At 40.6% G+C, this 26,048-nt stretch overlaps 1 protein-coding gene and 1 long non-coding RNA gene across 5 annotated transcripts in view; one reads left to right on the forward strand and one right to left on the reverse strand.

The window, feature by feature from the left end:
* Window positions 1-1,862: 1,862 nt before the first annotated feature.
* LOC121036996 (uncharacterized) lies at window positions 1,863-25,940 on the forward strand. Its single transcript, XR_005793560.1, has 3 exons — window positions 1,863-2,082; window positions 12,977-12,984; window positions 25,930-25,940. It is a non-coding gene; the product is annotated as an uncharacterized LOC121036996 (long non-coding RNA).
* The window catches only part of IDE (insulin degrading enzyme), a 112,316-nt gene continuing 94,892 nt past the window's right edge, over window positions 8,625-26,048 (reverse strand). For all 4 annotated transcript variants that reach the window (XM_040485864.1, XM_040485863.1, XM_040485865.1 and 1 more), the window contains exons 17-25: window positions 24,503-24,623; window positions 22,021-22,112; window positions 20,892-21,003; window positions 17,872-18,039; window positions 16,215-16,487; window positions 15,107-15,168; window positions 12,415-12,487; window positions 11,617-11,684; window positions 8,625-10,944 (exon numbers count right to left, since the gene is read on the reverse strand). In XM_040485864.1, coding sequence (XP_040341798.1) covers window positions 10,849-10,944; window positions 11,617-11,684; window positions 12,415-12,487; window positions 15,107-15,168; window positions 16,215-16,487; window positions 17,872-18,039; window positions 20,892-21,003; window positions 22,021-22,112; window positions 24,503-24,623 — 1,065 coding nt within the window. In that variant the 3' untranslated portion in view covers window positions 8,625-10,848. The remainder of the gene's footprint in view (window positions 10,945-11,616; window positions 11,685-12,414; window positions 12,488-15,106; window positions 15,169-16,214; window positions 16,488-17,871; window positions 18,040-20,891; window positions 21,004-22,020; window positions 22,113-24,502; window positions 24,624-26,048) is intronic.

A 26,048-nucleotide genomic window follows, 5' to 3' on the forward strand; every position in this document is an offset into this window, starting at 1 on the left:
ATCAGGCAAAACTAATCTAGGCCATAAGAAGACAAAAATGGTTGCTACTCTAGTAATAGAGAGAGAGAGAGAGAATGACTGCAAAGGGGAAAGAAAGGATGATATATTTCTTGCCCTGCGTTGTCATTACCTAGGTGTGTTCACTTTGTGATAATTCATTGAGCTATATACCATTTTTACGCAATTCAATAAAAAAGCTAAAAAAAAAATAGGATATTAAAAAAATAGTTTTATGAAAATTAAGTCTTCCTTGTGTTTTTCGCCTCAGTGGGAGAGTTTTCATGGATGACACAAACCTGGTAGTTCTCCTCCAACTTCATTGTACAGATGACTCACCTGGGTTTCTTGTTCGTTTAAAAAAAATTTTTTTTAATGTTTTTATTTATTTTCAAGAGAGAGAGTCACAGAGTGCAAGCAGGGGAGGGGCAGAGAGTGAGGGAGACACAGAATCGGAAACAGGCTTCAGGCTCTGAGCTGTCAGCACAGAGCCCGACGCGGGGCCCGAACCCACAAGTGGTGAGATCATGACCTTAGCTGAAAGTCGGACGCTCAGCAGACTGAGCCACCCAGGCACCCCATCCCCTGGGCTTCTTTTTAAAATGCAGACTAATAGTTATTAATTATTGTTAATAAAAGTATTCTGGGGTAGGGCCCAAGATACTTACATTTTTAGCAAGTTCCCAGGTGATGCCCATACTTTGAGTAGCAAGGACCTAGGGCAGTGCTTCCCAAAACATTTTCCACAGATAGTGATGTTTTGAATTAACAGATGTTGTTAGCACTGCTAACATTTAATCGAAATTTCCTTTTAAAATATTATACTTTTAGGTCACTCCTCTCACTTTGTCATAATTTGCCTTTAAAAATAAGTGTGCCACACCTGAGAATAGTAAACTCAATAAACAATAAGGCTCAATAAACATACCTGTGTGCCTGACGCTGTGGTGCTACCTCATTTAATCCAGAAGAATATGCCAGGAAGTGGCAGGAAAGACCACCTGATGATGAACACACACATTTGGCACCTCGTGTATACACGGCACTTAGCAACTGGCATCTCTATGATGGCTGGTCTATCGCAGGGGCTGGCTAACTTTTTCTGTAAAAAGCCACGCGGTATCTAGGCTTTGCAGACCATAGGGTTTCTGTCACAACTGCTGGGCTCTGCCATCATAACCTGAAAGTCATCATCAATAAATGGGCATAATGTAAATAAATATCAGTGTAAATCTCGGGCATGACTGTGGTTCACAAAACTTCATTGACAAAACAGGTGACAAGCCAGTTTCCAACCTCTGGTCTACTGAATCTTCCTCAATCAATGGTATATATGTCTTGAAACTCCCACATATTTTATCTTAGACTAGATTTTAAAATCTCTATTTCCTATTAAAATTTCAAAGATGAGTTGTAACTTTTTAAAACAAATAATTCATGTGCATATGGTATCTCAAGAATGATTTTAGTGTTGTGAATGGTCACTCATAGTCAAATATGTTTAAGAATGATCATCCAAGGACAAAGAGAGTCCTCAAATGATATGGGGAGTCATAATTCCAGGGAGTTAAGTCTGAGTATAAAATTGCATTCTTGAGCCACACACTTCCTAGGCCACTAGCCAAACTGCCCTACGTTTTCTCAGGACTGGCAACCATCAATCGTTATACTACTAAGTTGGTGTATAAACTGCATAGAAATAATGTATCTGAATTTAGATTCCCATGATTGGCTGAAGATCGAAGTCCATACCATGAGGCTGTCAAAGATAAGTTAAGCCGGGCTTTAAAGTGATGAAGACAGATTTTGTTCACTACTGAGAGCCAGGCAAAGAGCTGATGATGGCAGAAATGACGATGTAGGTCCAGGAACTACCAGCTATGGTTTTCATGCAGGAACCACAATGCCAGATCCCCACAGCTCATCTTTTCATCTTGGTTTTGCACAGAAGAAGCAAATGTACTTGGTGTGCTGGCTTTTTTCCATCTTCTTCACCATTTTCCTGAGGGAGGCACCGTAATGGGTCCCGTATTTACGGACAATTCTGACCTCCTTGGTGGGTTTAGCCATGTTGCTGCAAACAAGGTCTGAGCCCAGAAAGCTCGATTTTAACAGCCTTGGGGCACCTGGGTGGCTCCGTTGTTTGAGCGTCTGACTTCAGCTCAGGTCATGATCTCATGGTTCATGAGATCAAGCCGCATATCGGGTTCACTGCTGTCAGTGTGGAGTTCGCTCCGGATTCTCTGTCCATCTCCCTCTCTGCCCTCCTCTGCTCCTGCTCTTTCTCAAAAATAAATAAACGTTAAAAATAAAGAGTATTTGTTAAGTACTTGCTAAATGACTTCTAGCACATACAGATATAGCCTTCTGTGATAAAAAAAAATAAAATTTTAAACTTGTAAAATAGACTGAAAGTGATTATTCTAAGTATTGAAACATATCATTCCCTTTACAAAAAAGACTTCACAGCAGGATTTCTTTGGCTAATAATCTCCTATAGGGTATTTAGAATAATTGTAACACACTTGCCTTACAAACCATTTTGAGTACTACTTACAGAATTTCAAGTTGTCCCTAAAATCTCTTCCTATCAGCCATTTCATCAAGTGGAACTATTAACACTTGGTTTCTAATGTTAACTTTAATAAAATATTTCCATTATCAACTCTAACTCACCATACCTTACATTTGTCAAAAGCTGCCCCAAAATATTCTCCAAAATATGACCTTTTGCTACAAGAACAAGTGCATCTACTCCATAGCAGGAAAATAAATATTTTGTTGTTTTTTAAAAATATGCAGTAGAGGGGCATCTGGGTGGCTCAGTCGGTTGAGCATCTGACTCTTGATTTTGGCTTAGGTCGTGATTCCAGGGTCGTGGGATTGAGCCCACGGCAGGCTCTGCACTGAGTATGGAGCCTGCTTAAGATTCTCCCTCTGCTCTTCTCCCCCACTTGTTCTCTCTCTAAACACACACACACACACACACACACACACACACACACACACCAAAAGCAAACAACGAAACAAACGCACTAGAAGCCCTCACTTGGTATTGTCAGTATTTCTCATTTTAGTTCTTCTAGTCTGCATGGAATTGTATCTCATTTTGGTTGTTTCAAAAATATGTCTTCCAGCTTTTTATTGATATAGAACATTTCCATTTCTCTTAAAAGTTTTATGTCCTTTGATCTTACCTCCTAATTACAGCCTTCAGGCACTCACTGATCTTCTCCCTGTAGTTTTGCTTTGCCTATCAGTATTAATTTGCATTTCCCTGAGGACTAATGGTGTTGGGTGTCTTTTCATGTACAAATTGACCATTGACTACATCTCCTTTAGTGAAGAATCTATTTGACTCTTTTACCAGAATTTTATCTTCTGATTTTAACAGTTTCTTATGTAGTCTTTTTTTTTTTAAGATTCTATTTTTAGGTAATCAGTACACCCCATGTGGGTCTTGAACTCACAACCTGGATATCAAGAGTCATAGGCTCCACTGACTGAGCCAGCCAGGCGCTCTTCTTATGTATTCTTATATACAAGTACTTTGTCTGACTTCAAGTGTTGCAAATACTTCCTCCCAGTCAGTCGCTTTTTATTTTCTTTATGTGTATCTTTTAAACAGAAGACGTTTTCAAACTTGAAAAGCTTCGATTTGTCCATTTTCTTTGATGGTTAGTGCCTTTTGCACTCTAAGAAAGTTTTGTCTACCAAACTTCAAAAATATTTTCTTCTATGTTGCCTCATAGAAGTTTTATATTTTTAGTTTTTGTTTAAATCTTTTTTGAGTTAATTTTGTATATACTGTGGGGTAAGATTTGAGGTTCAATTTTTTCCCCCATAAAGATATCTAATTGTTCAACCATTGTTGAAAAGACAGTTTTTCTCCCATTGGATTTCCATGGCATTTTTGTCAAATCATTTGAAATCAACCTGGGGATCTACTTGTACACTCTCTATTCTCCTCCATTGATATCTAGGTCTATCCTTAGCCAAATACCACACTATCTTGATTACTATAGTTTTATGTAAGATTTGCTATCAGAGAGAAAAACTTTGTTCTTCTTTTCCAGAATTATTTTAGCTATTCAAGATTCTTTGCTATGTCCATGTAAACTTCAAAATCAATTCCTAAATATCTGCCCAAAAAGCCTGCTGGGATTTTGGTAAGCATTGCTTAGAATCAATGGGGGAGAACAGATACCTTAAAAATACTGTCTTAGAGGGGTATCTGGGTGGCTCAGTCGGTTAAGTGTCTGACTTCAGCTAAGGTCATGGTCTTGTGGTCCGTTGAGTTTGAGCCCTGCGTTGGGCTCTGTGCTGACAGCTCAGAGCCTGGAGCCTGAGGATTTTGTTTTGTATTCTGTGTCTCCCTCTCTCTCTGCCCTCCCCTGCTCACACACTCTCTGTCTCAAAAATACACAAAACAAAACAAAGCAGTCTTACTGGGGGCACCTGGGTGACTCAGTTAAGTGTCCAACTCTTGGTTTCAGCTCAGGTCATGATCTTGGGTTAGTGAGTTTGAGCCCAGCATTAGGCTCCACAGGACAGCATGGACCATGCTTGGGATTCTTTCTTTACCTTTCCCTCTGCTTCTCCCTGGCTGTGCTCTCTCTCTCAAAATGAGAGAGAGCTCATCCAGGGGCTCCTGGATGGCTCAATCGATTAAGTGTTTGATTCTTGATTTTGGTTCATGGTATTGAGCCCCATGTTGGGCTCTGAGCTGACAGCATGGAGCCTACTTGGGGTTCTCTTTCTCCCTCTTTCAAAATAAACCAACTTAAAAATATATATACTGTCTTCCAATCCTTGGATGTGACACATATATTCTTTAAGTCTTTTAAACATTTCTTGCAGTAATGTTTTGAAGTTTTCAGTGTACAGGTTTTCATATTTAAAAAAATTTACCCCTGGGCATCTGGGTGGTTCAGTTGGTTAAGTGTCCAACTTCGGCTCAGGTCACCAGTTTGCGAGTTCAAGCCCTGAATCAGGCTCTGTGCTGACAGCTCAGAGCCTGGAGCCTGCTTCCTATTCTGTGTCTCCCTTTTTCTCTCTCTGCCCCTCACTCACTCATGCTGTCTCTAAGAAGTAATAAACGTTAAACAATTAAAAAAAAAAAACTTTCTTAAAAATAAATGAATAAATTTACTCCTAATGATTTTTTTCAAAAAAATTTTTTTAAGTTTATTTGAGAGAGAGCAAGCACACAAGCTGGGGAGGGGCAGAGAGAAGAGAGAATCCCAAGCATGGTCCACTGTGCCACCAACGCAGAGCCCAATGTGGGGCTTGAACTCATAAACTATGAGATGATGAACTGCGCTGAGATCAAGAGTCAGACACTTAACCAACTGAACCACCCCGGTGCCCTGATACACAATTGATTTAATGTTGATTTATCTCCTGCAACCTTTTAAATTAGTAGTAGTAGCTTTTTTTTTTTTTTTTTTTTTTTTGGCCCTTAGGAATTTTTTTTTTTTGTATGTGCTAATCTGTGACTAGACAGTTGTACCGCATCCTTTCCAATCTACTTCACCAACTAAAACCTCAAATACAAGTATGAATAGTAGTAAAAGCATACATCCTCATCTTGGTGCAGGTCTTGGGGTGGGGTGGTGGAGTGTTCAATATTATATCCTTAAATATGATGTTACCAGTAGGTATTCTATAAGTTTCCTTTATTACATTGAAAAAGTTCCCTTCTATTCATTTGCTGAGAGCTTTTATGATGAACCTTGCAAAATGTTTTTACTGAACTTTTTAAATGTTTTTTCCTTCAATTTTGTTTCTATGGTAAATAATACTAATTGATTTTCAAATATTATACTTACCTTGCATTCCTGAGAAAACCTCACTTTGTCATCAAATAAGGTTTGTATATTTGAAAATCAACTGTATAAAAATTCCTTTTTATACATTGCTGGATTCAAATTGTTAATATTTTGTTAATAGGGTTTCTTCCTGTTTTCTAAAATGTTACGTAAGATGGTATAATTTTATACTAAAATGTTTGATAGAATTCACTAAAGAAGACATCTGAGCCTAGAATTTTCTGTGTGGGAAGAACAGTAATTCAATTTCTTAAACAGATACAGGGATAGTCAAACTTTCTATTTCTTTTCATGTCTGTTTTGGTAATTTGTGTCTTTCAAGAAATTTATCTATCTCATTTGTCAAGTTTACCAGCATACTGTATCTAAACAAATACAAAGGGGACAAAGGCCAGGGCTTCCTTTGGGTCAGGCCAAATTCCTTACTACACACTGACTTTGTTATATACTTGGCGACAAACTGAGGGGTAAGTTACGAGTCGTGATGTCTGCAACCTACTTAAAAGAGGGAGGGAGCAATACATAGCAGGCATAAGACTGGTGAATATGGGGTAACGATACATGAGAATTTATTGTATTATTTTCACAACTTTTTCTATAGATAAAAAATTTTTGAAAAAGATTAATATTCATATTCTATAACCCAGCAATTTAAAGAAATAATCAGGAAATCACACACATATTCAGCACAAGGATCATGGATCAAAGTTTGAAAACACCTTCAACATCCTACAAAGAGGATTTAATAAACTACAGTACAGGACACCAAACCCTCAACAAAAAAACCAAGATCACATTTTTCCCTCAGAAGTATCTATGTGGAACAATTTCATTATAAACTATTGAAGGAAAAAGTTGTGACACTGAATATATGACGCCCTCCTCTACGCACAGAAAAAAGACTGCAAAAAATGATCTAAATGTGGTGGGGCCACAGGTGAACTACTCTTCACACCCCTTTTCTGAATTTCTTGAAGAATTCCAGATACTCTCATCACTCCAGGGACACCAGGAGAGCCTGAAATGATTTCAGGGTTTAGCAGGCCAGGAGGCATGGGTCTGGATCAACCCTGATAGGTAGACCCTGCAGGCAGTAGTTAATATTGGCCACAAGGTGGCCCAGCAGAGTGGAAACCATGGTGGACTGGACTGGGGCCTCAACTGTGAGGTCTGGTCTCAGTCTCTCCAAAACAGGCAAAGGTTGGGATAGTAAGTAAGAAGGTGCATGTGAAAATGGTGAGGTTTCATATAAATGCAAAAGCCAATGCCCTTAAAAAAAAAAAAAAAAAAAAAAAGCAAATGCCTTTGTACTCTGTCCCACAGTATGTTAATGGACTTGGTAGCTGTTATTACAGGAAATGGAACAATGAGGTCTAGAGTTTAAAGATCAGAGTGGAGATTTGATCTGTGCTTCCTGAATGGTCCTGGGCCAACTGTTTGGCCTTTCTGAGTCTACTATACCCATCTCTGAAAACCTGGGATGACGAAGATAATTTTAATCACTATCCTTCTGTGTCAAGGGGCGCCTGGGTGGCGCAGTCGGTTAAGCGTCCGACTTCAGCCAGGTCACGATCTCGCGGTCCGTGAGTTCGAGCCCCGCGTCAGGCTCTGGGCTGATGACTCAGAGCCTGGAGCCTGTTTCCAATTCTGTGTCTCCCTCTCTCTCTGCCCCTCCCCCGTTCATGCTCTGTCTCTCTCTGTCCCAAAAATAAATAAAAACGTTGAAAAAAAAATTAAAAAAAAAAAAAAAGATTATTGTGGAAGATGTCTGTCAGGATGGTCTGAAATCTGTAAAGTGCTTTATAAGGTTAATGTTCATTTAGGGCATGAGTGGTCCAAAATGCTGTAATATCTCTGAAGAGCTGGACGCGGGTGGGAACAGAAATAATTCAGGACTACCAACAGGCACTCCCACAAGAAACCTTGGGGTGTATGATGTTCAGGTTGACAAGGACAATTAAGTTCATTTGGTAGACAGCACAGAATAACGGGGGTCCAGGAGCAGACGGGTCTGAAGCCCTGCCAGGGAAGGAGTAGGAGGGCAGGAACCACCCTTACAATGGGGATGAGAGTGAGAATCCTTGGTTTTCACCATAAATCTAAACATTCTGCGAAGCTATGTAAGAGTATATGGTGAGGAGCTCAGATGACTCCCCTATGCACTGTGAGCGAGGGGAAAACTGCCCCATGCCATAAAAGCGGGTGCTGCTTTGGGCCTCTCATTAGGGCCGCTGCGTCATCCCCAAGCACAATGCTGCCTGTGTGGGCTGCACCAAGGTCCTAGGCTATAAACTGAGGAAAGAGCACATTTCCTCTTGAAATGCTCATCTGGGCCAGCTGGCAACCACATTAGTAGAAAGATTATCTTAACAGGGTGTCGGGGCCAGGGGTTGGACAAGATAACTGGCTAGCCTGCTGCTGGAGATGTGACAAGAAGACGAAACACTAGCTGTAGAGGAAATATTTTGCTTTTCTACCCTTTTTACTCTTTTCCCTGTAAAGCAAAGGACAAATCTTTCTGGATTTGGGGTCAGTGACAATATGCACAGCAATGAACTCAGCCTCTCACACCAGGATTCCTTTGACAAAAGCGATCCACCCTTATGAGTGTGAAATTGACCCATTTATTTGACTAAATCACTGTCACCCAGATGCACTCAAAAGATTTTTTTTCAAAAAACTAATTCATTGCTTTCTGCCTTAGGAATACCGAAAGCAAAAAATGTCAAATCAGGATGCTGAGAGGTAGGCTAGACACTAAAATTGTAAAAATAACACAAATGCAAACTCCAGAGGTTCAATTCAGGCAATTTATTGTAAACAGGATTACCCTAGCACTCCACCATACTGGCTGTGTCACATGCTCTCTCTTCCACATCAACTAGTTGAAAAGAAGACTTTTTTTTTTTTTTTAAGTCACAAGTAACTAATAACTTAGTTTGTTTTCCACAAATCTCATTTGCTAGGCACTGAGAAAACGCAGTATCCGGGGTAGTCTGTTACTGCTCATGGATTGCAGCCTGGACCCATTTCAGTGAATCCATTAGTATGCCTGAGTGATCCAACAGTAGCTCTAGATCCAATTTGGACACCAGACAATGCTGGAACACACTGAACCCCAATCATAGGTTCCTGGAAGACTACATGAGATTCTGTTCAGATTTCTTCATGTGACTTTCTCATAAAAATGACAGTTACATTTCACCCATTTTTTAAAAAAGAGCTAAAAATTACTCAATAGCACATAATTTCCCACAGAGAAGGTAGGTGGCTTATTTACTCTTACAGTGGTGGATTTAAACACTCAGGGCTAATTGTAGATCCCTCTTGTTTATTTTTGCAGTTTGGTGAAAAGCTGCATAGTCTACAAATGCATAAAACCAGAAGGAAGCGATGACTCACACACCTTCTGATGGACAAAGACAGGCTTCATCACAAGGAAGCTCCTGAAGGTAGGGATAAAAAGACAGTTACAGCACCACATTTATCTGACAGTAGAAATGGAGCCCTGCTTTTGAAAGCAGCCTCCACAGTTGTGATTATATCATTCTTGCCCCAAATGTAGATTATTTGGAAAATGGCAAAAGTGAAAACTTAAGATGTTGTAAGACATGACTCTACAGAAAAAAGTCCTGGCAAATCAACTCCTAGCGAGGTAAAATGTCATTTGAAAATGCCATTCTTTACTTTGCCTGAGTTAGTGAACAGGGCCACTTACGGGTACCAGTGCCTGTATGTGGAAGTATATTCACAATTTCTCTTGAAGCAACTTTTAACAACAGTAAATATTTCAAAACAGCTGTTAAATCTACAGTAACAATTTCATCTAAAATAGTATCTCATGAAAAAAATATTTTTTAAAAGTCCACTCCAGTCGTTATCTGTGTTTGTTATGTTTATATTTATATATTCAAAAAATAACTTAACACTTAAGGCAATATTAGACTGGTAGCAAAAAGGGATTTGAGAGTCTTCTGGAGATCACACTATTTAAGAATCAAGGCTTTATTTTTAATACCTTCAAAAAGGTGGCTTGGTACTTGTCTTTTAAATTCATAATAGGGCAAATATTTTGGTTCATATACTGATTGCAATATCATGGTAGTAAAAAGTTACAAGTGTTTAGAGTAGCTGATGTTGGAAAAGCATGTCACACACTCAGTGGGATCTGAAGTTGACCCTATGTATTAAATAAATACAACAAATGTTGTTGAGGGGAAAAGGTAAAACTGAGGGAACACTGCAAACCGACTATGAACAAGAATGTCAATATAATTCAATCAGAAAGAAACAAATCACAGTAATCCTGAGAAATTCCGTTTGGGACAAAACTGATGTAGGGTAAGTCTATTTCTAGCATTGTAAATAAGTAGGGCGTTCTAGGGTTTTCCAGCATTTTACTAGTTTGAATAAAAAACATGTTCAAATTTTATAAAAAGATTAAAACCATGCCTTATATAATCAGCAATTTCACTAATAAAAGAAAATCATTTTGCTTTTTTCATTATCTGCCAAATGTTAATGTTCTCCATTGATTTACATGAAACCACCAAGTAGAAAGCAAATTTGAGAATCAGTTTTTAAAAAGGTATTACCTTTCTAAAGGTTTTAAAGCCTTTTCTGTCAACCTAGGAGGCTTTTAGAAAAACACAACCAAAAACTAACATATTTTCTTCTGACAAGTGACTATTTTACAGAATATGGAAGGAAGATTCTATAGGAATATCATTCATCATTTTAAGTACTGTTATATAAGGGAAATTTCTCTCAGTAATGAAAAGAAAAATTTTAAAATATTTAAGAGGCATGTATTTAAAAAATATTCTACATCTATAAGATTCTGTCATTTAATTACTTTGGATTTTTAATATTCTACATAATGACATTTGACAACATCTTTTTTTTCTGTTTGTCTGTCTGATAGTGAACCAGAAACTATGAAAGTGGCCAAGATTGTTTCCCTGGCCCCAGGAAGACCCAGGGATGCATCCACTTGCACTCTCCCACCCTTGGGGAATCTTCAGAGTTTTGCAGCCATGAAGTTAATATGTGGTTTCACAAGGGGAAACAGTGGCAAACCACGCTTGAATTCGGTCATGTTCTGAATCACTTCAGGCTGCAAAGAAGAAAAAGGTTTCTCTCAGTGTTTATGGCCTAAAAAAGCAGACGGAATAAGACATCAACTTTTTTTTTTTTTTTTTTACATACACACTCGTTTCTACCCCACATATTATGATCTGATCTTCCTGGATCATCAGGGCCAGAGGGTCTATGCAAACCTATGGGGAATGTCCCCAGTGGGACCCAGGACCAGAAAGAAGATCCCTGGCTCTTCTCTGGGCACACAAGGGCTGGGACGCCAGAGCTGGCACACACCAAGACCTCAGCAGAACGGCAGAGGCTGACGTGCCCACTCAGCAAGGGCCTGGTCACACTGCCAGTAAATGCCAACCTCTCCAGAGGATTAAAGACATGCAGGCACTGGGGAAAGGGCAAGGTACAGGCGTGGCTGGAGAGGACTCGCTGCAGAGTAACATAACTGCTCAAACTAGAAGCAAAAGCAAAACAGGTCAGAGGCTGAGTCTTTCCGTAGATGACAAAGGCGCCCCCCACTCTCCTCCCCTGGGAGCTGTCAGATGGCGACCTCACATTTAGGGAGGAATATAAAGTAGAGGCTCAAACACGTGGTGACCTGATACTTCTAGTCTTACGTGTCCTGCTGAACAAGCTCCTTCTATGTGGGAAGTCCTCTAACCATGCAATCTAAAATGACATTTGCATGTCTTACTTGTGGCAAGGCTGGTGCTTGTGACAAATTTATATCATTTTGACATGGGAACTCTCCAACGACAGGACCTGTGAGAAAATGAAAGGTTTATTTCTTACCTAATAAATACTGGCATACAAGAGCAATTGAAAACAACAACAACAACAACAACAACAACAACAACAACAACAAACTGAAACCGGACTCAGCTCATTAAGAAACTGTACCAGGCCCATGTCCTCCCAGGCTGCCTGCTCCCCAAGACCTTGACTGCTGGCTCTACGTCTTATCCAGACTCTCCCCAACGATGGCTCATCACGTTACCGTGGCTATGAAGCCTCGCCCACAGCAACTTTAGTGCCCATGTCTGCACTCACTGGTCTCTGAGGCTCTGACCACCAGGAAGGATCCAGTAAAACAACCCAGAAGGCCAGGTGAGATATGACTGTGGAGTAAATCTTGGCCATTCAGAGATAGAAGATGGAAAGACTGAGCGAATGAACTATTTGCTCTTCCTCCTCACATGCAGTGGTTCCACACAGCTTCTCTGAAGACATCCTACCAGCAACTAGCTGTGTTTTCTTGTAAAGCCAGGGCCAGGATGGCATTGTGCCACCTAACGCTGGCTGTTTCCTTCACTGCCTCATTTCCCTTTTCCCCATATTTTTGCTTTGATAGATAGAGTAGACCCTGTCTCCAGTTGGTCCCCTTCTCTACCTATTTACTTTCTGGTGCTCTTTAAGGGATGTGTCTATGGCAAGGGACAGCCATCGTGTGCCCAAAAACACACTTTACAAAAAGTCCATATTCAATACTTACAGGAATCCATTTCCCTGGCAAGAACATGGACGGATACTTTATGTCTCCTTGGGGCATCTACTGCCAACATTTCCTAGGAAGAAAGAACAGCAAGGTCACCCTTCTGCCCCACTAAGGAACCTCAAATGAAGTACTCTTTTACCACTAGGAAGAATCAGCTCTCACATAGCCAGAAACAGAAAAGATGTTTCCCCTCACTTAGAGTATTTCATTTAAACTCTACAAAAATTAGGTTAGGTAGGCAAGAATTACTACTAGCCCCATTTTACAAATGATAAAATGGAGTCCAAGGATATTATGTGATGCATTCAAACTCCTACAGTTAAGAGGTAGCTGGGCTGGGATTAAAAACCTAGCCTAATACTCATCGAGGTGTGATGCAGGGCCACATCCAGTGATCGCTAATGACTACAGAGGCGAAGGCCTGAGCTCAGTCAAGGGACGAGCACAATGCCTGCTCCTCTAGAACCTTCTTAGATTCTTTTTTTTTATTAAAAAAATTTTTATTTTTTTTTTTATATTTGAGAGACAGAGCGTACGTGCAAGTAGAAGAGGGCCAGAGAGATGGGAGTCAGAATCTGAAGCAGGCTCCAGGCTCTGAGCTGTGAATACAGAGCCCAACGAGGGGCTCAAACTCATGAGCAGTGAGATCATGAACTGAGCCGCAGTCGGACGCCTAACAGACTGAGCCACCGAGGTGTCCCACACCTTCTTAGATTCTGCACCAGGGCACTTCTATGGATCTTCATCTAACAGAAGAGAAAGGAAGCTAACATTTATTGAGTCCTGTCTTGCGTCAGGCACTCTCCTGTATTAGCTCACTTGACCCTCTATAAGCTAAGTGTTGTGAGGATCCTGTTTTAGAGATACGGAACTCTGAGACACAGGGAAGTATGACGACTTGCTCAAGTCACGTAGTTCACAGTGATGGCATCAGAAAGCAAGGCCTGCTTTTTCTCTCTCTGCTCCAGCAGGCTGCTCTGAAGGAGTTCCCTAGGTCATACCATGAATATCAGGAGTGGTGAGTTGGCAGATCCCATGGAAATGTGTCTCTCGACCTTTTCCTTAATGCTAGACCATTATCTGTCTTTTCCAAAGGGAAAACACAAGGTGTGATGAAACTTCCCCTGGTCATACCCTCAGAGGGAGAGATCATTAGCAAAGCCAAATCAGGTCAATAATGGTTTATGGAGCAGTTATTACAAGCCTGGTCCTGTGCAGCCGCGATGGAAATCCTGATGAGGTTGGACAACAAACCTGACCATGGCTCCCTCCAGCTGGCAGGACAGCCCAGATTCTCCCATAGGCCTGCCCTGGCCTCTCCAGCCCCTTTCAGGAGCTCAGCACAGGTCCGCCTCCAGTAATATATAGCAGCTCATCTGAGATTGTCTGTCTTATTGAGTAAAAAGTTTGCTTCCAAAGGTCTATTCAGGATCCCTTTTCACCCAAGCCTTCATTGCCCTCTTATCAACCTTTATCAGTAGAAGAGTGTAACACCTTCTTCAGTTTCAGACTATTCTCAATTTCCTGAACAATTCTGGACAATCTCCATCTTTCTAAACACAAACCAGCCAATAAGCAAACTGCATTTTTCTTGCAAGCTATATTCTAAGGAACACTGGAGTCCCAGGAAACACTTAATAGGTATTCTGTGGGGGAAAAACAAACAGGTCCATGATGAATCTCTTTAGGGAGTTTTGTTAATCAAAATTAAATGCTGGGCTAAAGAAATCTTTAGTATGGGGCTTCTTAGAACTTTTAAATGTTAACATGCTCTGTAATTCTCCAAAAACAGGAATAAAGAGTGTAGTCTTTCCCACACTTACATGGTCATGAAACCCTTTTTTGTATGTGTCCCTACTAATATCTTGTAGAAAACTAGTGTACCATGGAATACAGCAAGGGAAATGATGTTCTAGACTTAGTTTAAGCTTGGTAACAAAACTCTCATTTTTAAGACAAAATCGACTCAGTCTTATAACTATTCTTACAAATTCAATAATCAGGTACTACTTGTAATTCCAATGAATAATAGACGTTGTGGAGGGAAAGAAAAAATCTTCACTGCTTCTGGAAACCCTAGAGAAGTTATATCAGGACATCACTCTTTTTAAACACCCACAACTAAGAATGCCTTAAAATGAATCCCTCAGAAACCAAAAAGAGCTAATATGATCACCCTTTCTTGCAAGCAACTGAGAACAGATACCTAACCTCACAAAGCAAATAGTCTTAAGCAATAAATAAACACAACTAAAACTTATAATATCAATGAGGAAAACATTAAAGTATTCTGATTAAAACATGTAAAAACTGAGGCTGAGAATTACTAATGAAGAGACCACAGTAATGGAGATCATTTATTAAATTCTGCTAAGTGCCAATCACTTTATGCACCTCATTTCAATTAATACTCCTACTAATCTCTATTTTGTAAGTGAGGAAACTGAGACTTAGAAGCTTAAGCCCCCTGGCTGAGGTCACAGGGCTATCTCGCCAGTGATGAGCCCTGGGTCTGCATTCAGAAGCCACACATGCTCCCACTGCTGCCTCACATGTAAAAGAACCTTTGGAGAAGGTGACCTAAGGCTGCAGCTCTAAGCAGGGCACTAAGTTCAAAGCAGTAACAAACCACACAGCATATATAATATTTGCTTATGAGTCAAAATCTAAACATACAAATTCAACTTACCTTGTAGAATTTGATGATATCTTCCTTGGTAAGTGTCTTTAAATATGCAACTTCTGTGTTATCTGAAAAAGCAATCAAACAATAATTTACTAATATTTCCATCTTAAGTAGCCCAGAATACTACATTAAATGACAATACATTTCACTCCAATGTTCTTAGGTCTCTGTATTTTTAAGTGATCATCTGTTCTTGCAAGTAGTCAGGGAATAAATATCAAGTAAGGAGTAAGAAGATAGCCTGGCTCTCTACTTCTGAACTACTGGATCTTTAGGCTAGTTGTGTCAATTTTTCTGAGCCTCTTTCCTCCTCCGGAAATTGGGGATAATAACTACTTAATGGGTCTGTAGTGAGAACTAAGGAAAATGATGAATGACAGTAACACGATGCTGCACTTACGGCAAATGTTCAATAGATGGTCAGTACAATTACCATTAACAGTGACTCCAACTGCTAAAAAAATTACAGGTAAGAAAACCGAGGCCCTCAAAAAGGTGTCTTGGCCAAAGATCTTCAGGCTGTTGGTGTCACAATGAGAACACAACTCAACCCCCCCCCGAACCCCCAACTTCTGGTGTGGCTTAGCGCTCTGCATTGTTGATTTCTGCTCTAGAAGAAACGCCAAGGAAGTCAGTAAGCAGGAGACTTCAGGAAGCACAGCTGTCCCCAGTGTAAAAGCCCCGACACATTTTTGGTAATCCCTACAGGCATCTGTTTGAAGCCCTGTGCCTCCAGGGCAGCACTTATGTCTGCAAATTTTCCTTTTTCTTTTTTCGGTGTTATGGGAAATAGATAACCGCAAGCCTGTGCTCAGAGCCTCAGGGGCATACTGACTAAACACAAAAAGTGAAATTAGATTTATTCTTACTGTATTATTATGAGATACAGGAAGATCCAGCTCCAATTTTGGAGAAGAAAAAAAGATAAAGTTTCTAATAAAAACTGCTCTTATGTTAAAGCGATGGTTCTTTAGAAGTATGACACTCCACACCACCAAATTAGTAACCGGAATATCACCTACAAAACAACCACCGTTTTGTAGAATAGCCTTGGTGACCTCAAATGTTACACTTATATGCCATAAACGTTGGGGCCCTAATTGTGCCTTACCTCTGTCGAAATTGTATTGCTGGGAGATGATTTCCCCCCAATATTTAGCACACTCTGCGGACAGTTTCTTTGGTTTGTCTAGTCGACGAATTGCTAATGCTTGAATGTGTTTTTGAAAAGCCTCTTCTGTCATGTCCTCTATGGACTTCTCCATGGTGATTAAGAAAGCTTCCACTCGGCTTTCTAGGTAGTGAGGAGGCTTTTCTGACTGGATGATGAATCGTAAGCCCTGTATGCCGTTGGCTCGACGAGGCCCGCTGAAGACGATATAGCCTGAAACACAAACACCGGCCAGTCAGGACCCTGGCGTTTGAGACTCCGGTCACTTTTAATCCTTCAAAACTTATCCTGTCAGAGCAATAAAATCTACTTTTGGGCTCTATGTTATTCACCTCTGAAGAAACATAAACAATTAGGATATCATGAGTTCCTAAGGGTAGAGCAAAAGGGCTCTCTGAAGAATAGTTAGAAAGTTGGGAGAGAATTCTTTCTCTTGGGGGTGGAGGTGGGAAGGAAAAAATCTTATTCATCACTCAATCTCCCATCCCATAACTCCTCACTGTCTGCTGGTTAATCATTTTCTCTCTGTGTGAAAGTTATTCCCATCCCTAGTATAAAATGAACTCATTTTCATCCTCTAACCATTGTTCCAGCTCTGTTCCCTTTCATATCCAAGTTCCTTATGTGAATTCATTCCTGGACCAACTGCATTCAGACTAAAAACCTCTGAAGACCAACAGAAGGTCACGTTTCCATTGTCATCTTGTGAGCTCACGCATTACCACCCTTTGACATCTTTCCTAAACTGAGCTCGTGGCTTGTCTCCTTCAGCTGCTCTGTCCTGAACCACATCCTCAGACCTGTGGAGCCTTGGGGTCCCACCCCACTTCTGAGGAAGTCACTATCTTCGGCATGACCTTTAGAATCTGAAGACTCTCAGTAATATTTGTCACACTGTACTGTAACTATTCCTTTATAGGTCTGCCCTCCTGATTAGACCGTGAGCTCCTTGAAGGGAAGGACCATCTCTAACTTATCCATTTCCATGTCCAGCATCTACCATGGTGGTTACTTAAAAAATGAAAATACTTGGAAAGACTCACCCAAATCCTTTTTCATTGGTTCCTCCCAGTCATTGCTGGGGTTTCTTTATTTTCTCATTGATTAAACCTGCCAGGATCTCGAGGACTTTTAACAGTGCCTAAAACTGTGCCAGAAACACTTTCTCAACAAACACTTACTGAGTACCTTCTATGGGACCAGGCTTGGGATACAAAGATGATTAAGAGATAATACCTGCCCTCTGGGAACCCAAAGTTTCCCAAATCTAAGCTTCTCTGGATGGCTTGCTTCCCATCTTGCCACCCCTAATAAATAGTCTGCCCTAAGCATCTTCCCTTACCCAAAATGTCTTCTTTATGACATGTACATTCTGTAAACATACTGTCTTCGCCTTAAGAACTGCTTTAATGTCCATGACATGTTAAGTGCTTATCTTTTAGAAGTGGATTCCCCACAAACAAGGTTTTCACAAGCCTTTGTCAATACAGCAAGCCTGCACCACCATGCAAGAGAACTATCCACGTGGAGCATATTTTCTGAGGACAACGGTTGCTCAAGGTCTATGGTACTAGGCCAGTCCCCACCTCCCTCTCACCCAGCTGCTCCTTGGTGCGCAGGGTGTTGAAGCAAGGCTCAGAGATGATCTGACAGAAGAGCTCTAGAAACATATTCTCTGAGGTGCTCTGCATGTCTGTCTGATAGTATATCTCGATGCCACAGTTATTGTGAACTTCATTCCTCTGCTGATACACAAACCATCCTCCTAGGAAGTTTCAAAAAGAGAAAAAAAACTTATTTAGGGTTTAACAAAGTCAATGTTTTATCTGGCTTTTTAAAGCTGTCCAATTTAGTTAGTGTTTTTCAGCAATTCCAAACTGCAATTAAATTATTAAGAATGCGAAATTCTGTTAACTTACCTAAGGGAATCCTAATGCAGCAATCTAAACTTGGCAGGCCCTCAATAAACATTTACTGAATTCAAAGGGCAAAGAACTTACAAAAGACCCATTTTATAGCTAAGTATTAATGCTAAGATCCACAGTTAATACAATGTACAAGTTAGTGTATATACTACATCAGAATCAGCTAATACATATAAGAACCTTAATGGCACCACCACTTATGTTTCAATACCATACAAAACCGTTTTTTAAATTACTAGTTGTGTCTTTATTATCTTGCATTTTCATTTAGCATTTTATTCTGAACATCGTTTACCAACACCCACACTAAAGGTCATTTCACAAATTTACACACGTGTTCAACACTTAGAGGTAACTTAGTCTAACACCTCACTTTAAAGATGAAGAAGCTAAGCACCTGAGAAGGGGGTGACTTGTCTAAGGACACCAAATTGGAATGGTGAAGACCCAAGACTAAAACTCAGATGTGTTGATCAAATATCTCATCAGAGTTACGACCAGATGATCATGCTTTATGATTTGATAACTTCACTTCATGAGGAATAAATGTGACCAAGCATATATTGTGTTTAGTATTTAGTGTAAGACTCACAAATAAGGATTTCTCAGAATAGTAATGATGTGTTTGTTCACCCTCATAGATGATAATTTAGACATCAACTGCGAAGGGAGGTAGACAAGTCTGGAGTCGTATTTCACCTATATTTTTTTCTGAGGAGATAAATCTGACCAACAGTCAAACTTTCTAATCATATACTGGCAGCACTATGTTATTTCTTATCAGAAGAGGAAGGGGAATACGGTCTATAAAGCTACTGCAACCGCCCCCTCCCAACTTCTAGCTTTTTCATGTCTATTCCCAAATGTCTCCTTTACAATGCCTAAACATTGTCTTTTTAAACTGTAAATATTGTCTCATGGAGAGTTAAGTAAAGGACTGTGTGAGACATTCATATCTGGCTTAGAATGATTTCCTGACACCTAACATTTGGAGAATGGGATGTGAACGGAGGTTTTTTTCTCTTTTTTTAATTTTTACTTAATTTATTTTTTAAAATTCACATCCAAGTTAGTCAGCATATAGTGCAACAATGATTTCAGGAGTAGATTCCTTAATGCCCCTTACCCATTTAGCCCGTCCCCCTTCCCACAACCCCTCCAGTAACCCTCTGTTTGTTTTCCATATTTAAAGAGTCTCTTATTGAACAGAGTTATTTTTGAGCACGGGACAATTTGTGAGGCACTTGGAAGGCAATAGAGGTAAGGCCCTAAGAGAGGAGAGAGGAAGCAGGAAGTGTAATAAAAAGAGGTGTGAAAGGCGCCTGGGTGGCGCATCAGTTAAGCATCCTACTCCTGATTTGGCTCAGGTCATGACCTCACAGTTGGTGAGTTCGAGCCCTGCAGAGGGCTCTGTACTGACAGTGCAGAGCCTGCCTGAGATTCTCATTCTCTCTCTCCCTCTCTCTCTCTCTCTCTCTCTCTCTCTCTCTCTCCCTCCCTCCCTCCCTCCCTCCTTCTGTCCCTCCCCTGCTCATGCTCTCTCTCTCTCAAAATGAATTAAAAAAAAAAAAAAACTTAAAAAAAAGTAGGAAAGACAGATTTCACTTTGAAATTCTGTCTCTGGACTGGCCTCACTTTGCCCAACGCCCAAGTGCTATGGTTTCTGAATGGCAGATTCTGACTGTGCTTCTCTTCCATGCTGTGGTGAGAGAGGAACAAACTAGCAGAAGTTTGAAATGAAACGTTACCAGGTCTGTGATGACTGGCTGTGAAGAAGAGAGCTGTGCTCAAGGTATGTTTGAGCATTCAACAACAATATTCTGAGGTAACACCATGCTCAAGCACCTTTAACAGCTTCTCAAAGGAACCAGACACAGCTCCAACCTTAACAAATGTACAGTCTAACAATGGAGATGGAGAGGGACAGACGTCCATAAGGGAGAGAGTGAAGGAAAGGGAGCACTATTTCAGGAGGATACATAGTGGTAGTGGGGGCACAGACCACGCATGTGTGGGGAACAGCCAGCAATCAAGTTTAGCTACAAACAAAAACAAAAGAACACACACAAAGAAATCAATGCTTTTCATCCCAAGTCTAATTTACTACCCACTACATAATTTTGAACAATAACTGAAAACAATGCTTAATCAAAAGAAACCATGGTTAATACAAAGGCAATCCAACACTGCAAACTCCAATATATTAATTATTATCCATTATTTTATGCTAATTCCTTATAAAATATGCATGTCACAAATACATGCTGTTATTTGCACCTGTGAGTTTCCTAAAACTATTTCTGCCAAAGACTCCTATGGACTTCCCATCAGTATTATGATTCTAGTTTCCAATTTCCATAAACAGATTTTATTTCATGCTTCAGAGTCAACATCTCTTTAGCTTTGTAATTTTTCTTACCTCCTAACTCTTCTACATCCAATTACCAGTCAATTCTAATGTCATTCTCATCAAAATAATCACCTACCTCCAATTTCACCTTTTTGACCTTCCTACAGAAAAATTTTTGGCAGAATTACCTACCTTTAACCATACTTATATAAACAGTAAAGGATCCCAGTAGATCTTTACTGTAAAATTGTGTTCTCATCCAGGTGACTTCAACCCACCTATAATCACCCATAACATTATGTCAAAGTAGTCCATTACCAAAGTTACAACATTCCAACTTACTATCAGGAAGCTGAACTTCTCTATACCGAACCAGCTGACTTGGAAGGAGAGGTTTCGTATGAGCATGTTCAATAAGGGTGTCTTCAACCATCTGCATGATTCCTAGTGCAGCCTGTGGAAAAGGACACGGAATAGCACCATACAAAACCACAAATGTATCTTGTTTGTGAAAATAAAAATAGCATATTGGATGGTGGCCAATGCAGTGTGAAAACAACACACTTGTGAAATAAGCTAGTTTATCATAAAGATGGATTCTTAAACCCTAAACACATTTGATCTTATTCAAATGGAAAAAACTGAATTCGTCAATTGGCAATACACTTGGTATGGGAGAGGTGGAGAAAGAGAGACCAAGACCAGCATCAACAATGATCTTGATGCTGTGGGAAAAGGTACTGCCAAAGTTGGAGAGGCACTGGGGATGGAAAGTTGGTCCCAAGTAACTGACCCTGACCACAGATACTTGGGGTTGCAGCAAAGCAAAGGAAGTGAGTATAGGCTTTTTAATAAATAAAACTGACTTTAGTGAAAAATCCTGTCTCTGCCAGTTACTAGCATCTGACCTTGGGCATACTGTTTTGGAGGCAGGATAGCAGAGTAGCAGAGAAGTGTGGGGTCTTGAGAGAGGCTGCAGAGTTCCAGAATGGGAATTCTAGAGAGTCTTCTATGGGCTACACATTTGGCATGCACCATTTCGCTTCATCTTTAAACTCTAATGTACAGATAAGGAAACTGAGTACTGAGAGGTTAACACCTTTTCAGAAGAATAAGCAGCTAGTTTGTGGCAGAGTCAGGATTTAAACCCAGGCTGATTCTACACCATGTGCTCTTATCCACTTCACAGTCCTGCTGTCCTGCACAGAGTAGGGATAATTATTTCCATTTCCTCCTGTGACTGCACAAGGCAGGCGAGAGCAGAGCAGGCAATCATGAAAATAGGTCCATAGTTAACCACCATCATTCTCTTCCCTTATACCCTCTCCTGTTTTCCTCCACAGAGCAGAGAAGGTTGAGTCAACACAAATGTGCTTATAATCACACTGCGGTGGTGAATACTCTGAAGCCAGGGTAAAAAAAAATCTCTTACACTGCTCCATAAAAGACCACTAAACCCTCAACCACCCACCTGCTTTGTTATGTTTCCATGGAGAAGGGCTTCAATGTGCAGCCGTGACAGGAGCTGAGGTATGAAGGCCTTAAGGCGAGGAAGGGTGACATCTGTAGAGGTGTAAAAAATAATGAGCTCTCCCTATGAGGCTAAAACAAACAACACTCTGAGCTAATTTAATACTTACAGAACAGTTAGAAAAACAGTACAGAGAGTTCTGATATACCTTTTTACCATTTCCCTTAATGTTAGTATCTCTCATAACTACCATATAGTGATCAAAACTAAGAAATTAGCACTGCTTTAATACTATTAACTAATGCAGTCTTTATTTGATTTCAGTTTCTCCTAATACTCTTTTTCTGTTCCACGATATAATCCATGATTCCACTTTGCATTTAGTTATGTGTCCTCAGTGCCTATGTTTCCTCTAGTCTGTGCCAGTTCCTGTCTTTCCTTATCTTTTAAGATCTTAAGATTTCAAAAACAACATTTTTTAATTTTTATTTATTTTTATTTTTGAGAGACAGAAAGAGAGGGAGCATGAGCAGAGGAGGTGTGGCGGGGGGGGGTGGAGGGGGTGGGGACAGAGGATCTGAAGCAGGCTCTGCGCAGACAGCACAGAACCCACTGCAGGGCTTGAACTCACAAACCATGAGATTATGACCTGAGCTGAGTGCCCCTATAATCTTAAGATTTTTGAAGAATACTGTTCAATTACTTTACAGAGTGCCATTTGAGTTTTTCCAGTGTTTTTCCGTGACTAAACTAAGCTTAACTACCCAACTACTAGGAAGAATACCACAGAGGTAATGTGCCCTTATCAATGCATCACATCAGCAGTACATGATGTTGATATGCTGTCGTACTAGTGAACACTAATCATGTGGTTAAGGTGGTCTGCCAGATGTGTTTACTGTAAAAGGACTATTTTCATCTTTCAGTTTTAACAGAGTAACTCATGTATGTTCTACAAGCAATTAGGTAATGCCACTTGCCCATCAATGCCTATTTTCCCCACTGTAATTAATAAATATTTATTTTCAGGGAAATATACTTTGAGACTATACACATATCCTGTTTTCCCTTACTCATTAATTTTAGCACCCAACAGTGCATATTGCCTGTATCAATTATGGTATCACAATACTGATTTTCTACTTCCCTCGTTCCTTTTACATGTATTGATTCAATTCTTTAATAAGAAAGAGCTGTTCCTTCTCCACTAGGACATCATACTAATAACTGCTGCAATGGCTGCTAAAAATAGAGACTGAAATTCAAAGAGAGACACAGGAAGGGAATTAACAAGTGGTTACTCTGGGTGTATCATTTCATACATGTTATCTTATAAAGTATGTACTACTTATCCCTGTTTTAAAGGTGAGAAAACTGAAGTGAAGAACATTGAAATTTCTTGCCCAAAGGCATCATGCTAGTACGTTGTACAGCTGCATTTGACCAGTGGTCTAATTCTAAAGTGCATACTTGTTCTCCAGACCCCTTGACCACTCTCTGCAGACCTCGGCCACAACACTTACTCTCTCTGCCTACACTGAAATGAGCTGAACACATTTATGCTTTGCCACTAGACTGTAACTCCTTGATCCAAGAAACCCCATCTAATTGATCATTTTTTATCTCAAGCCCCTGAGGTCTAGGGCCTGGTGTGTAGCAGGCAGTCAGTAAAAGCTGCTGGACCCACTGAACTCTGAGGTTCCTGCTACTCTGGCACCTGGAGAGTTGACGGAGTGTCAACGAATGTCTCCACATTAAGCCACATTGGGGGTACTGAATCACCGTAAGAGTATACATGTTCCAAAACAGAATGATGGCTTATTTGAGCAGAGACTGTCAACCAAAACAGTGCTTTCTCTTTATATAAAAAAAAATTTTAATGTCTTATTTCATCTTTGAGACAGAGACAGAGCATGAATGGGGGAGGGGCAGAGAGAGAGGGAGACACAGAATCCAAAGCAGGCTCCAGGCTCTGAGCTGTCAGCACAGAGCCTGATGAGGGACTTGAAGCCACAAACTGTCAGATCATGACCTGAGCCGAAGTCGGACACTTAACCCACTTAGCCACCCAGGCGCCCCACATTTTCCAGTTTTTAACTGAACAGATCTAAAGATGCCTGAGTACTCTTCCTGTGTGACAAGACTTTCAAGCTCAGCCCTTTTTTCTTCTTCTGAAAACTTCAATATTAACAAGGTAAGTGTTCTGGTCAAAACCTTCAGTCATCTGCAGAAATCTATGAACAGTAATAACTAACTACTATGGGTCCAGGCTGAAAGCAGCAAATGTGGCTTAACAGCCTGAACACGAAAGCCACTTCAAAGGCCACCACTGTTTTCACTTCGATAAAAAGGATGCACAGCTGGCTTTAATAAAACAACGAGTTATTAGAAATATTAGAAAGCATAAACACTAGACATCGAGATAGATCAAAATGATTTTAGGAAAAAATGTACAGGGTTATAAGTACAAAAATAGTCTCACCATCCAGGGCTTCTTTTAATTCATCTTTAGTCCAGGCCACTTCAGTCATCAGCAAGCGGAGGTAGTACATGGCATGCTGGTGAGGCTGCTCAGCTCGGAAATTGTTAAGAGATCGCATGTACTAGTCAAGAGAGACACGGGTCCATTCATTTTAGAAGTCCTTTTACAATCATTTAAAAAGATCAACTATAATCAAACTTCATTTTGCATAAATCATGTGTTACTGGGATGCACGAGTATCTGCTGCTTTCTCCTTTTGAAGTGAGGTAATTTATTTTTTATTTTTTAATATTTATTTTTGAAAGAGAGTGAGAGAGCAGGGGAGGGGCAGAGAGAGGGAGAGGATCCGAAGCAGGCTCCACGCCGACAGCACAGAGCCCCATGCGGAGCTCGAACCCATGACCTGCCAGATCATGACCTGAGCCGAAGACACCCAACGGACCGAGCCACCCAGGCTCCCCTTGAAGTGAGGTAATTTAGAATGGGGCTTACTCCTCTCTGATCCTTAAATTAAAGGGCATGTTTTCCTTTCTCCAGGCTGCTGCTTTATCCCCAGCATCTGACTTGTGTCCTAAGTGTCTTCACTATGGGACATTTTTTCTCTCTCAGAGAGTCATCCCTAGTATTCAGGGCTTCCAGCTTTTGGTATCCTTTGATTCTTTTTTTTTTTTTTTTTTTTTTAATTTTTTTTTTTTCAACGTTTATTTATTTTTAGGACAGAGAGAGACAGAGCATGAACAGGGGAGGGGCAGAGAGAGAGGGAGACACAGAATCGGAAACAGGCTCCAGGCTCTGAGCCATCAGCCCAGAGCCCGACGCGGGGCTCGAACTCACGGACCGCGAGATCGTGACCTGGCTGAAGTCGGACGCTTAACCGACTGCGCCACCCAGGCGCCCCTGGTATCCTTTGATTCTGTACCATAAGGCCATTCCAAAAGTCTCCATAAGCAAGCAATATGTCCACTTACATACATAAAATATTGGATCTTCATCCGAAAACTACATTTGAAAACGTTAATTTTTTGGAGGATGTACAATTAAAGTCACAATTTGTCTTTTAAAATAGCTATCCATCCCTTATTTCCATTATCAGGCTTACTGTGAGTTGAGTTTAAGTGGAAGACACATAAAGCCTAAACAGTCTGCCCTAATGTGACAAGGTTCTCATGGTAGGCAGACCTTAGCCAGCAGAACCATGTGTTCTTCTAAAGTAAAGGCTGGATAAAACTTTCAAGGGGTCCTTCACAGCCCTCAGGCTTCTCTCTGAAAGTCAGTGCTGCAACCTCTCCAGCTCTTGGGGGTCAGGTGTCCCTGAGTCTCCCAGGCTTTCTTTCTGGATAGAGCACAGGCTTTAACAAAGACAGGGTGAGAGGACTGGCACATGGTTAATAGGGCTTTTCCTCCTCTTTTCTTTTTTTTAGAGGAAGAGAGCACACTCAAGTAGGGGAGAGGGGCAGATGGAGGGGGGGGGAGGGGGAGAGAGAGAGAGAGGGAAAGAAAGAGAGACAGAGAGAATCTTAAGCAGGATCCATGCTCAGTGCAGAGC

This window comes from Herpailurus yagouaroundi, unplaced genomic scaffold (assembly GCF_014898765.1).
Source record: "Herpailurus yagouaroundi ecotype Mexico unplaced genomic scaffold, PumYag 163, whole genome shotgun sequence".
NCBI classification, from domain to species: domain Eukaryota; kingdom Metazoa; phylum Chordata; class Mammalia; order Carnivora; family Felidae; genus Herpailurus; species Herpailurus yagouaroundi.